The following is a 14,630-nucleotide window of genomic DNA, read 5'->3' on the forward strand; positions in this document are numbered from 1 at the left end:
TTGTAGTTTTCTTTTATCCCTATTCATCTTCCCTTGTGTGTCTGGTTAGCGTAATCCTATACACTTCAGCCTCAGATCTCTCGGTGGGGGAGGGAACAGACAAGGGCTAAGGTAGGAGCATAGTAAGGTAAGTAGCAACTCTGTGTTCCCTGCGCATGCCCAGAAATCTTTTGGATGATGGATTCCCATCTTTGGCCTTATAGCCATTTTTCAACATATGAGATAACAAAAATTTATATCATTTTATTGTGTATTAGTATTAAAAACTCCTTTTTGTCTTTTCTTGTTTAGTCTTAGCAATGAAGCAGCGAAATACAAAAAGGAAGTCAATTTCTTCCTCTTTAGCAGGTAGAAGAATAAAAAGAAGTGTTACATACAACATTAAGGTACGTTGTCATTAATTGTAGCATTAGGCCAGACGATTACTTCACTCGCATTCCCATAGACTCATAAAATTTAGTAGGAACGATCAACAAATTTACCAATCCTTGCCCCCTATAAAGCGACATGTGGACTCAAACTTCTTTTCCAAACACTCCCCCCCACCACACACACACAAAGAGGTAAAGAATGACGATGCAGGAACTTCAGAAATCGGCTGTTCGTCAAAAATACCTTACGAAATATAAACCCATCTCTGACAAGCTAAGAAGGATACGTGTCAGGAACTCCAGCAGTGTCACATCCCATATGTGATCATAGTAGGAATCCATTGCATCATGGCTGAAAAAAAAAAAAAAAAAAATACAGATTATTTTTCTTTTATAACGTATGGAAAATAAGTAAAGTTAGATAAGCGATTCAGTTAAATAGGCTTTTAATGGATTCTGCAGAGCTTCGTATATTAATACTTTCATTTATGGTCCAATGTTCACCAGTGTAACCAGAGCCATAGCAGATGTAGCTCAGTTTGTCCTAATACAAGGCACCAAATCCTCTGCATAAATGGGGTAAAATGAAAATGTGAATTTTTAGTAAGCAATTAATTCTGGGAATTCGGTGGTACCATTGATTGGAAAGTTTGTTGTGTAGGGACAGTACAATCTGACAAGAAGAATGATTGGTCATTTATCCATTCGTTTCCAGGAGTAATAGCCAAGCTCAGTGTTTTCCCTTGTTTTGGTGTTGCAAGAGTTAAGCAGTTCTGTTGGTCTCCTAAAGCCTTCCATCCTGAGTGATCTCAGCTGTTCTGACTTTCTGTACTCCACTCTGGTATACGTACTCACCTCTTAGCTGGGGTAGTTGCCAGTGATAGGTTGCTATACCTTGGAATGGATTTGGAGTTGTGAGCCGTGTAAAGAGAGAAGCCGTTTAGGAGTCGTCTCCAGAGATTGCAATTTTGGAAATTTGTCTGGTTTCTCCTTATTTCCCTTTTTGGTTTCGTCTCACCTTTCCTTTTCTTTTTATATACCCTTCCTTAGTTTGGGTGCACTTAGACAAGGGTAAAAGAAACAGCAATCACTCAGTTTCCCTTTCTGTCTGTATTACGGAGCAGAACTAGCGTTCCTGCTGCCCCACCAGGGCTGTGCTTAGGGCAAGACAGGGATTAGGAATGTGATCGCCACACAGGGTGAAAGAACCCATCTAGGGACTTCAGGGAGCTCAGGGTTGCGCAGGAAAAGATTCAGGGGTGTCCATCCCTCTAAGCTTTGTCTAGTGGCAGTGCTTCCTTTCCCATTTGTCACGGTCTGGCTCTTTAGTGGAGCGTGACATTACAAAACACTTTTCAATTTCGGCTGAGTTATTCATCACTAGTAGTATATATGCCAACCAAAAATCAAACTGCTATGAAGAAATAATTTTACAGGGAATTTTGGATTAATAAAAAAAAAAAAAAAAAATCATGAATCAGGAACACTACTTTATGTGGACCACCAGATACCTGGGGACCAATTCAAGGGAATGTTTGATCAGAAAAATATTGGTTGCGTAAATCAGGTTTGTATGTTACATTGCATTATAATCTTGTCGGTGATAAGAAGTTATGGATAACTGGGAAATAAAGTGTTGATACCCCAATATACGGCAGACAACACTGGATCCACCATTCATAGTAGGTGACATCACAGTTCACCTCCTCCCACTCTCTGCACAATGACCTTTGCTTACACTACAGCATGCGCAATTAATACTTCTAAACAAACAAACAGAGTCCAAGGTCAGACCATTGCTGGTCAAGTGAATGAAGAACAGGAAGGAATCTAATATTTGGTCTAGTACTCAGTGTGGAAATTACAATTTTTATTTTATGATAAACATAATATAATAAAAAAAAAAAAAATATATACACACACACATATATATATATATATATATATATATATATATATATATATATATATATATATATATATATATATATATATATATATATATAAAAAAAAATTGTGAATTTATTTCTTGTTTATCATAAACAAAAACTTCAGGGTCCAGATTAATTGCCTTTGCACCCGTTTTGTCTAGTTTTGAGCCTTTTTTGTTTGCACCCAATTCAATATCCTATTTTGCTTTTTTCAAAGTCTATTTTATAGTTGCTCGTTCACATCCTCCCCCCACCACTAGCTTTATGGGCGAAGTTTACTCCAGGTATTTTGTTACCCGATTCCTCAATTGTGACTTTATATAAAAAAATGTTTTTTGGATGCAACTCTACTCCAGTTTCCTTGCTCCTAGTGTAGGTTTCTGCCCATATTTTTCAGAAAGTCGCATATTTTGTGACATTTTGAAAACGTGAATTTTTGCTCAAAAAGTTGCAAAAAAAAAAAAAAAAAAAAAAAGAAGACTACAGTATGTTTTTACTTACTGCAAAATTCATGAACTGCTTTGCGTCATTTTGATGAATTTTTCTCAATAGACGAAAAAAAAAAATGAAAATTGATATAAAAAAAATGGAAATAATGAATTGGTCTTTTTCTGATGGCACATACTTTTTAGAACTTGTAAGGGAATTCCAGGTAAATGCAGGAATTAGAACACTTGGATGTGTATAGTCACCCAATGTACTCCATCATGCCTGTAGTTCTGGGGGTGAACAATGAAGCCAGAATAGAGGAAACCCCCCTGCAGATCGTGGAGCACCCCCTGGTGAGGACACGGCTTACGTTACCTATTCTGTTCCTGCAGGGCTTTGAAGGCCGTCTTGTAATCCACTTCTCTGAGGAACTGGCATAGTATGGCCACCTACAGAGAAAAAAAAAAGGGACATGTGATCTACGACACCCGTTGCAATGCTATGCAGTTTCAGGTACAGTCTGCAGAAGATTCATACTTGCGTGTGGCAGTTCAGCAAGGAGCAGCATTTTATCATCCTCTTTATCACCTATAGACAAAGAAATGTTAAAAAATGAATAGAGAAAATTTATATATATATATATATATATATATATATATATATATAAATAAAAGTGAATGTGTGTATGTATATCACCAACCAATCACGAAGCATCTTTCATTTTACCAGAGCTGTTCAAAAGAAGCTGAGCTGTGATTGGTTGCTATGAGCAACAGTTTTCCTTGCAACCAATCACTAAGCATCTGTCATTTCACCAGAGCTGGTTAAAAGTAGCTAAGCTGTGATTGGTTGCTATGAGCAAGTTTTCCCACTTGACAACACCTCAGCAGACACTGACATGGTGGGAGAAATCTAGCATCCCCGGGAACACAAGTTCACAGCCATTGTCTGCCCCCCTAAAAGGAGCAGACAGCACATGACAGAAATGAATCCCCCCTCCGTGCCTATATACCCATCACACATCCTCCATTCCGTAGGCACATCTTCCCTCTTAAAGGGATCATTGGTATGGAAGTCAGAGCAAATCCAACCAGGGCTTTGGTTTTGACCCCAGGCCTCTCTTAAAGGGATCCCTGGTATGGAAGTTAGGACCATTCCACTCAGCTCTGTGGTTCTGACCCCAGGGTCTCTTAAAGGGATCATTGGTATGGAAGTGAGGGCAAATCCACTCTGCGCTTTGGTACTGACCCCAGGCCTCTCTTAAAGGGATCTCCTGTATGGAAGTTAGGACCGTTCCACTCAGCAATCTGGTTCTGACCCCAGGCTGACGAGATGATGTGGGATATTAGGGGTAGTAGTCCGGTGGCTCTGGCTGACGAGATGATGTGGGATATTAGGGGTAGTAGTCCGGTAGCTCTGGCTGATGGGATGATGTGGGATATTAGGGGTAGTAGTCTGGTGGCTCTGGCTGACGGAATGATGTGGGATATTAGTGGTAGTAGTCCGGTAACTCTGGTTGACGGGATGATGTGGGATATTAGTGGTAGTAGTCCGGTAACTCTGGCTGACGGGATGATGTGGGATATTATGGGGAGCAGTCCGGTAGCTTTGACGGGATGATGTGGGATATTAGGGGTAGTAGTCTGCTGGCTGATGGGATGATGTGGGATATTAGGGGTCGTAGTCCGGTGGCTCTGGCTGACGGGACGATGTGGGATATATATTTTTTTTAATACTACATACACACAGTGGGTACAGAAAGTATTCAGACCCCTTTTAAATTTGAATTTACCAAATGGCAATGAAACAAAGTTAATTTTTTTTCTCATTAATGTACACTCTGCACCCCATCTTGACTGAAAAAACAAATGTAAAAATGTTTGCAAATTTATTGAAAAAGGAAACACTGAAATATCAGTCATAAGTATTCAAGGCCCTTTGCTCAGACACTCATATATTGAAGTCACATGCTGTCCATTTCCTTGTGATCCTCCTTGAGATGGTTCTACTCCTTCATTGGAGTACAGCTGTGTTTAATTAAACTGATAGGACTTGATTTGTAAAGGCGCACACCTGTCTATATAAGACCTCACAGCGCATGTCAGACCAAATGAGAATCATGAGGTCAAAGGAACTGGCCAAGGAGCTCAGAGACAGAATTGTGGCAAGGCACACATCTGGCCAAGGTTACAAAAGAATTTCTGCAGTACTCAAGGTTCTAAGAGCACAGTGGCCTCCATTATCCTTAACTGGAACAAGTTTGGGACCACCAGAAGTCTTCCTAGACCTGCCCGTCCAGCCAAACTGAGCAATCATAGGAGAAGAGCCTTGGTGAGAGAGGTAAAAGAAGAACCTCAATATCACTGTGGCTGAGCTCCAGAGATGAAGATGGGAGAAAGCTCCACAAAGTCAACTATCACCAGGCCTCCACCAGTCGGGCCTTTATGGCAGAGTGGCCCAACAGAAGCCTCTCCTCAGTGCCAGACATATGAAAGCCCTCATAGAGTTTGCTAAAAAAAACACATGAAGGACTCCCAGACTATGAGAAATAAGATTCTCTGGTCTGATGAGACAAAGATAGAACTTTTTGGTGAGAATTCTAAGCGGTATGTGTGGAGAAAACCAGACACTGCTCATCACCTGCCCAATACAATCCCAACAGTGAAACATGGTGGTGGCAGCGTCATGCTATGGGGGCGTTTTTCAGCTGCAGGGACAGGACGACTGGTTGCAATTGAAGGAAACATGAATGCGGCCAAGTACTGAGATATCCTGGAAGAAAACCTCTTCCAGAGAGCTCTGGACCTCAGACTTGGCCAAAGGTTCACCTTCCAACAAGACAATGACTCTAAGCACACAGCTAAAATAACAAAGCAGTGTCTTCAGAACAACTCTGTGACCAACCAGAGCCCAGACCTAAACCCAATTGAGCATCTCTGGAGAGACCTGAAAATGGCTCTCCACCAACGTTCACCATCCAACCTGACGGAACTGGAGAGGATCTGCAAGGAAGAATGACAGAGGATCCCCAAATCCAGGTGTGACGAAACTTGTTGCATAATTCCCAAGACGACTCATGGCTGTACTAGCTCAAAAGGGAGCTTCTACTCAATACTCAGCAAAGGGTCTGAATACTTATGACCATGTGATATTTCAGTTTTTCTTTATTAATACATTTGCAAAAATTTCTAAATTTCTGCTTTTTTCAGTCAAGATGGGGTGCAGAGTGTACATTAATGAGAAAAAAATGAACTTTTTTGAATTTACCAAATGGCTGCAATGAAACAAAGAGTGAAAAATTTAAAAGGGTTTTTTTTTTTAAATTAGTATTCTATATTTCACACTGTATTTGACTAGATGGAGAAGGTACATTTTCCAGACACTTGGTCTGTACACGTCCTCACCTGGTCAGTATAGACTTCCGGGGGAACTTGCTTGGTGAAGAAATCCGAGGATACGGCTCCCGCCTGCAGATAATAGTTCAGCGCTGCAGAATACTGATTGCTTGCTGTAACATGAAAAAGTCATAAAAAATCATGTGTTTTGGTTTTTATCTAAATATACATTTTTTGGAAGACAAAGCTGCATCACTGCCACAAAAAAAAATAAAAAAATTAAAGGGTTAATCTCATCTTATAAGGTGATGGTACTGTACATCTCTAGGCTATGCATTTAACTTGATTCTCATCTGCTAGCATTGAGAGAAGCAGATGAGAATTTAGTTGGCACGTGACCGCTATTAAAAATTGCAAACTAGGTGAGGGGTGGGGGGCACATGAACGCCGCTCGATCTGGCAATCGAGAGGAATCCCGACAGTGCGAGTAATGCACACGGTCAGGATTTTCATATATCTGAAGCCACAAAACGGCTGCAGAAATTTACCTGGAGCCTGGGAAATGCCTTTAGGGTATTGTTCACACGAGAGGGGTTTTTCTCAGGCAGGGATTGGAAAAAGAGACCAGAAAACACACGAGAGAGTGAAGATCTGCACTTCTATATTTCTATGTAAAAACGACTTGCTGTGCAGATGCTCAGGTTTTTGGACAGTCTTTTAAGTGCCTCAAGAGGTTAAAAAGCAGTGGCCCGACCATTCATCAACTGTTTTACGGCTCTAAGGCGGTGTTCACACACAGCATTTTCTAGCAGTATTTTTAGCGGTTTTTCCAATAAAACCACTAAAAATAAGCTTCCCATTCAATTCTATGCATTTTGCACTTTGTACATATTGATGCGTTTACCGCGAAAAAAAACGCATCGCGGTAAAAAACGCAGCATGCTCATTAATTTCACGTTTTTTCCGCGTTTCTGGCTATTTCTATGCGTTTAGAAAATGCGCGGAAAAAAACGCATCAAAACAGCGCAAAAAACGCGCAGAAACAAACGCGCGGTTTCTGGGAAGGGAGTCAGGTTTTTGAGCAGAAATCTCTTGACTTCTATTTTAAAATATAGAGTAAGGATCAAAAAGTAAACGCAGAAGATGCCCCAGGTGTCTTTTTTCCCCTTTTTTTTTTAGAATGTTTATGCCTCAAAATCCCTTAGCAGTTCCTTCATGGTTGGAGTTTAAGTTTTTTTTGTGTGATAATGTCAGTACAAAAGACACCCCCAAAAACAAAACAGAAAAACACTGGCGGTAACAATCGTCAAAAAAGTGCTCAAGAAAAAGGTAAAATAAATACATAAAAAAACAAAAATACTAAAAAAGAAGCTTCAGGAGTCTCAAACCCCCACAGTGAATTCCTCTACGGCTCTCTCCTCCCTCAATCCCCCGCTCCAGATACACGGGTATTACATACCTGGTAATGTGTTTTTTCATGAGACATGACGGCACCACGAGAGAGGGGATCCGCCCCGAATGAGGACAGGAAACCTTGAAAATAAAAAGGGGCGGCTCCTCTCTCCGCATCAGTTGTTTCACAGAGCACGAGAGGAATTACGCAGGTTAGTGTACACATAAATAATACAACTTTAATACTGCTAAATTTCCGACACCAAGGGAGTGTATAATACTAATAATGCACCCAACTAATGACGTGATCAATAGGGCGGGAATATAAGGGTGCTGTCATGTCTCATGAAAAAACACATTACCAGGTATGTAATACCCGTGTTTTTCCATTCTACATGACGGCACCACGAGAGAGTTACAGAGATTTGTATTCTCTTAGGGAGGGATCACTGCTTGTAACACTCTTCTCCCAAATGTGAGATCAGAGGTAGCAAATAGGTTTAACCTATAATGCCGGAGCGGACCAAGAGGCCGCCTCACAGGTTTGGTCTATGGGAGCGTCTGCTCTCTCCATCCCGGGCGTCATCATGGCCCTCGTGGAGTGGGCTTTATACCTTCTGGAATAGCCCTGCCTACACTGCTATATGTTAGCATAATGGCCTTTTTCACTCATCTAGCTATAGTCTGTTTAGAGGCTTTTAAGGCTCTTCCTTGCCCCTTGGAATGAGACAAATAAGGACCTCTGTATTCTCCAAGGACTCGTTACCTCTAAATACTGCAGGAGACATCTCCTCATATCTAGGCAATGAAGCCTCTCCTCCTTCTGGTAGTTAGTATCATGACAAAATAGATAAGATTATCTCCTGAGCCCTATGATATTTTGACATCACCTTGGGAAGGTATGCTGGATCTAATTTTAACACAACTCTATCGTCTATGGCCTGAGTGTAGGGAGGGTCTTATTGATAATGCGAGTGAATGCTCAACCTACTGGCCGACGTGCGTGCCATTAATAAGGCTGTTTAATGTTAGAATCCTTAGCTAATGTTGTGTTTTGATGGTTCAAACAGACTCTGTCCGAGATGACAGGAGTAAATTCAGATCCCAAGGAGGAGTAGGAGGAGTAGAGGACGTGACAGAGTCAGCTTTAGTACAGGCCTGGATAAACCTGGCCACCCACCTATTGTTTGCCTGGTCGCAGTTGAATAAGGCTGCCAGGGCTGAGACGTGTACTTTGAGGGTACTGACAGCTAACCCCAATCCTAAACCTTTTTGCAGAAATTCCAGTATTGCCCCTATCGGGACTTTCCCTTCCCGTATTGGGTCTGAGGAGATAAGAATTTTTTTACATATCCTCTTAAAAATTTTTGTAGTCACTAGTTTTCTGCTACTGAGTAAGGTGGATATTAACGCTGCTGAGAATCCCTTTTGCTCTAGTAGCGACCTTCTAAATTTCAGGTTGTCAACTGCAGCCTGGATCTCTGAGAGTGATTGAAGGGACGCTGTGTTGGAAGGTCCTAGACCTCTGTTACTGATATCACTCTTTTTGGCCAAAAAGGGAGCTATTATGAACACTCTGGCTCTGACCTCCCTGATCTTCCTCAAAACCACTGGTATGAGGCATATTGGAGGGAAGGCGTACAGGAGACCTGATGTCCACATTATCCTGAAGGTGTCTACTGTCCATGGTCTGTCTGCTGGACTTAGGGCGCAGAATTTCTGAACCTTCCTGTTGGCTTTTTTGAGGTGGAGAGATCTATACTGGGTTTTCCCAAATGTGCACTATCCATTGAGAAATGGATTCTTTTAGGTACCCTTCTTCTTGCCTCAAGTGGTTCCTGCTCAGACAGTCTGCCTTCAGGTTGTCTATACTTCGGATATGCAGGGCCAGTAATGAGAGGGACTGGTGTTCTGCCAGAGTCATGATCTGGTCTCAAGCTGCTTAGTGGAGGCCCTTTGACAATAGCAGTCACCTTCAGCCTAAAAAGGGCCGGTGACTATCTGCATCAAGGACTGAGGACTGGTGTCTCCATGGTGGTTTACATATGCAACCACCGCTTGGTTGTCTGATAGGACTCTCACGTGGTGTCCTCTTTAAGTGTGGTAACAACTCCTCTGACTTTTTTCGATTGTTAGTTCTCAATTGTTTGAGGATAGATTTCTTTCCTCCTGGGCCCAGGGATCCTGGAGCCCTAATGTGTTTACTTTTGGAAGCAGTCACGCTCATCCAAGAAGGGCCGGTGGCCTAGGTTGGTGCCCCATCCCCAAGGACTAGCGCCCATTGTGACCACCTTGGAGGCAGTGTGTGTGTGTGTGTGTGTGTGTGTGTGTGTGTGTGTGTGTGTGTGTGTGTGTGTGTGTGTGTGTGTGTGTGCGCGCGCGCGCAGGGTACTCCTCTCGGGGAGGACTATCTGTAACCACCACCTGAGTGACTGGAGTACAGAGTCCAGGAGGGTGAGCTTTTGCTCTAACCGTTCCTGAAGTTCCCGGTTGTTCTGTATCACACACCCTTACCGTTCCCTTGTGTGGAACTAGGCCATTTCACTGCTGGTATGTCAGAGGTGAGGGACCCCAACATCAACATGGTCCTTCTCAGAACTATTTCTGCTTTTTTTTTTTTTTTTTTATCTCCCTTGTCTTCCTCTGGGAGGTGATACTCCTGCTCCACCGAGTCCACTGTTAACCTCAAGAATTTCTAGATCATTGCTGGTTCCATATTTTTTTTTTTTTGAGGTCCAGCTGCCATCCTAGCGTCTATAGTGTTTTCATCACTATTCTGACTTGATCCTGACAGTAAGGAAGATCTCTTCCCACTATTAAGACGTTGTCCCGATAGGGTATCACCAGAGTATCTTTCCCTCTGAGGTGCGCTGTGATTTTTGCGATTAGCCTTGTGAAAAACTTGAGGGCTATCACTACTCGACAGGGCAGGGCCCTGTATTGGAAGTGACGCTACTGAGACCCATCTGGACTGTCACTCTGAGACATATATGGCCTTATTGCCGGATCTGGTGATAAGTATTCTTGAGGTCTTGGAATTGTTATATAACATTTGAGGAAGGAGGAGTTCTACTGCTGGCCTTATCGTCTCCATCTTGGAAGACGGGATTATTAGATACCTATTGAGGTCTTTCCAGAATTATGATTGTCCTCCAGGAATCTGGGGAGTTTTTTTTTTTTTTTTTTTTAAACAGGGGGGAGTAAAACTCTATCCTATCGAAATTTCTTCCAAGACATGTTTGTCTAGGAGTGAGGTTGCTTCCCCTTCCAGACTGTCTTTCTTTGAGAGGACTGCCTATGCCCTCGTGGAAGCCAGTGGTGGAATCTTAACTCCAGACCTGATCCCACAATTTTCCGGATCCAGGTGCTGAACGAGAACTTTTCCCAAGCTGGAAGTGCACCTGAGAAGGCCTGTCACTGGAAGGGTTTTTTTTTTTTTGGTGTCTTTGGAAAAAGTAAAAGCCTCTCCCACCTTTGGATCGCTTGTCAGAGTGGTTTGTCTCGATCCTTATACTCTTTGCCTGTGTGTCCCCCAGCCAGCATTTTAAGCCATCCTGAACGGCGTCTCACATTAGCCAAAGCTGCTAATTTTCCTGCTAGCCTTGCTGAATCCTGCTGAAGTCTCAGCTAGGAATACTGCTGCTGCTCTTATGGCCGGTGTTGCCTCTAGGATAGTCTCCCTGAGGATTCTTTGCTCTAGCTGATCCTCCAGGTTCTTAAGGGATCTAACCACACCAGTGGCCGCCCAAGGCTGTTTTAAGACAACTATCTGTCTTTCTGTTGGAAGTTCTTTCAGGGAACCTAAATCCTTAAGGAGCGGGAAGGACTTTCTGGCAACCTTTGAGATCGCTACGTCAATTTTGAAGCCTCATCCCAGGATGAGGCTGTCTCTTCCTCAAAAGGGCACTTCCTTTACAGGGATTTGATTATCTGGAACCTCCTCACTGGTTTTTCCCATTCCCTTTTAATGAGTCCTTGCAACGGTTAGTTAATAGGGAAGGCTCTACGTTTTCCTTATAGCAAGCTTGTCGAACATGAGTTCTTGGCTTTCGCATCTACAAGCCCCATGGTAGGTTGGACTGCTTTAATAAGCTTGTCCGTACTGTATCCTCTTTTAGGAATGTATCTTTTCCATCTGAGCTACTTTCTCAGTAGCGAGTTTTAACAGAGCTCTCCTATGGTCTTCCTGAGAGACCAATGAGGGGCTGGTCTATCCATTGCTTTGCTATCCATGTTTGTTGACTGCAAAGCCCTTCCTGATTGTAGACTTCTTACAATCAGGGATCTCCAGCTCTCAGCAGAGCGGGTGTCTCTTCCTCTACTGTTCTAACAGTACAGGTCTGACACAACCCCTTATTCCTAAGGGACTTTTCTCTTTTTTTTTTTTTTTTACATAAGGAATATTCCTTATTCCTAGCATTTAATTTACCCCCTTTTTAGGGACCTCCAATGCTCTACCCCACCAATGTATGTAAGAAGAGGGGAGAGAGGAGACAAGAGAGAGAGAAAGAGAACAGACATTATTGTACTGGACTTTCTCGAAGCTCACTCACCACTCGGACGCTTCACAGGACGGGTACCGGATCTGGAGGCTGACTGGTCTGTACACATGACTCCCATAGGGACTGTGGACCCCCCTTGTTAACACCATGACGATCCTCCCGTACGCTGTCCGAGCGGCTTCCACTGTAGTTATGGCGCGTCTGGCTCCTCTCATCTGAGCGAGACCGCCACTCCTGCACCTCCTAGCGGGGCTGTAAGTGCTCTGGCAAAAAAGGCTCTCAATCTTAACAAGTTAGCTGCTGCTGCTTTCAGATGAGAACAGTCACATTCAACCTAGAATGTTGGTGACCCCTGCCAGCACTTATGACAGCATTACCCCATTTTTTTTTTTTTTTTTTTAATTAACTGATCACCTGGTTGATCCTGCACATGCCGGTCACCTGCGCACTACATCCGACTTGTTTGCACCCCCAGTAACCACTACTGGTGTGTGCTGATCTCCTCCCCGTGCATACCCCGGAGCGCGCCAGCCTTTCCCTCGGGTGCGCGCTCCCTTTCTACACTCGGGGAGCCTTTCCGGCCAGTTCCTGGAGCGCGTCTCTGTCCTGCCACTATCGGGCGCGTCAGTTCAGGTGCGTGCCCGTGTCACTTCCGGTGCGCGCCCCCCGGCGTTCTTCTGTCGCCCGGCCACCATGACTCTGACCTCCCCCGGCACCACCGCCCCCTCCCTACCTGGACCTGCCCAGAGGGGGCGATAACGCTGCACCACCACTGGCTACCAAGACGCCCGGTCACCTCCACCTCCTCCATACCTGTGCTGGGTTTTACCTGGAGGGAGCGATCACACCGCTGGCCAAAACTGATTCCTGCAGGTACTGCTTCTTCTTTATGGCCCAAATGGTGACCGGCGTCCTGGGCTCAACAAGGAGGGATTCCGAGAGGGTCCTCCGAGGAGTCTTACCTCTGCCCGTGCACCGATGTGCCTCACGGGCTGCATGGCCACCACACGTCAACAGAGAGGGAGCACAAAGGTGGCCTCCGTGGACTTCTATGGGGTATGTCGGCATCTGGGAGGGTGCACCCAATGTGGTCTCCGAGGCATCAAACTTCACCTGGGCAATTGCCTCACAGGCTGTGGCCATGCACTCGCTCAGGGGGGGCATAGGAATATATGGCCCCCGAGGCGACTACCGGTACCTGGTGACGGGTGTAGCAGACCGGTGCCTGCCAGTAATCACCCGACCAAGGCCCAGGCATCCTCTTCTTTCTTCCAGAATCTTCAAGAGGTTTTCATCTTGAGGGTTTCCCCATCGAGGACAGGAAACTAACTGATGCGGAGAGAGGAGCCGCCCCTTTTTATCTTGAAGGTTTCCTGTCCTCATTGGGGCGGATCCCCTCTCTCGTGGTGCCGTCATGTAGAATGGAAAAAAAGAATTGTGACCCTATCCCAATATGATTCTTCAACTGTAATCCCCATTATACTATATGGGCCGATTATACATAGCGCTCCATACAGTATAATGGGCCCCACATAGTATAACTAGCTGAAGAGCCCGGCGCTGCCCGGGCACAGTAACTAACTGTGGTTAGTTATAGCAAATTATAATTATCCTCCACCCCATAGTCCCGTGCCCATATACCCATCATACATATCCACCATCTCATAGTCCAGTGCCCATATACCCGTCAAACATATCCTCCATCCCATAGTCCCGTGCCCATATACATATCCGCCATCCCATAGTCCCGTGCCCATATACCCGTCATACATATCCTCCATCCCATAGTCCAGTGCCCATATACCCATCCAACATCCTATAGTCAACCATTATGACATCATAATGAGCGGCGGCGGGGCTTGCAACCTATGACATCAGTGTCTCCATGGCAACCATTGTGACATCATAATGAGGGGCAGGGCTTGATACGCATACACCGCTTCCCCATTATGCAAATAGGGGCATTATGACATCATGAGGGGCGGGGCTTGACACGCACACACTTTTTCCCCAGTATGTAGATGGGGGCAAAATTGTTTAGTGAATTGGAACGCGCGGGGCTAAAATTTCGCCTCACAACATAGCTTAGGACGCTCTCGGGGTCCAGACGTGTGACTGTGCCAAATTTTGTGGCTGTAGCTGCGACGGTGCGGATGCCTATCCCGGACAAACACACATACACACACACACACACACACGTTGAGCTTTATATATTAGATGGGCCCCACATCGCTGACGAAAGTTATGTCGCTTATTCATGTTATGTAAATAAAAGCTTATAACTTGACATTAAATTCATCCATTGATTGTATAAATTATTCTTTTGAAAGCTGAAACCCTCCGAAATGTGGTTTAGGTTAAGAAAATAAATTGCCATCAATGCAGAAATATTGATCATTTAATGGACACAGAATGGTCAGATTTTGGCTAGACAAAAGTTGTCTCGCCTGGTCATATAATGCACCCAATCCTAGTTTACATCCTCACCTGTGCTCAGTAAATGATAGGTTAATTATTGGGTGTGTATAAAAAGAAACCCAGCACCCCAGACCTTCACTTGAGCTGCAACATGAGCTCTGTCAACATGCCAAAAATCCACCCTGCGACCAAAGCCTGGATTATCAAGAGGCTGAAGACCAGATCCACTGCAGAGGTGGCTGGCACCTTTAA

The 14,630-nt window shown here is 44.2% G+C and overlaps 1 protein-coding gene across 3 annotated transcripts in view; it reads right to left on the reverse strand.

Moving 5' to 3' along the window:
• Positions 1-14,630, reverse strand: part of INTS8 (integrator complex subunit 8) — a 131,354-nt gene that overhangs the window by 14,792 nt on the left and 101,932 nt on the right. For all 3 annotated transcript variants that reach the window (XM_073550408.1, XM_073550407.1, XM_073550409.1), the window contains exons 22-25: positions 6,136-6,239; positions 3,269-3,319; positions 3,107-3,180; positions 659-723 (exon numbers count right to left, since the gene is read on the reverse strand). In XM_073550408.1, coding sequence (XP_073406509.1) covers positions 659-723; positions 3,107-3,180; positions 3,269-3,319; positions 6,136-6,239 — 294 coding nt within the window. The remainder of the gene's footprint in view (positions 1-658; positions 724-3,106; positions 3,181-3,268; positions 3,320-6,135; positions 6,240-14,630) is intronic.

This window comes from Dendrobates tinctorius, unplaced genomic scaffold (genome assembly GCF_039654945.1).
Source record: "Dendrobates tinctorius isolate UK_male_01 unplaced genomic scaffold, ASM3965494v1 ptg000165l, whole genome shotgun sequence".
In the NCBI taxonomy this organism is placed as follows: Eukaryota; Metazoa; Chordata; class Amphibia; order Anura; family Dendrobatidae; genus Dendrobates; species Dendrobates tinctorius.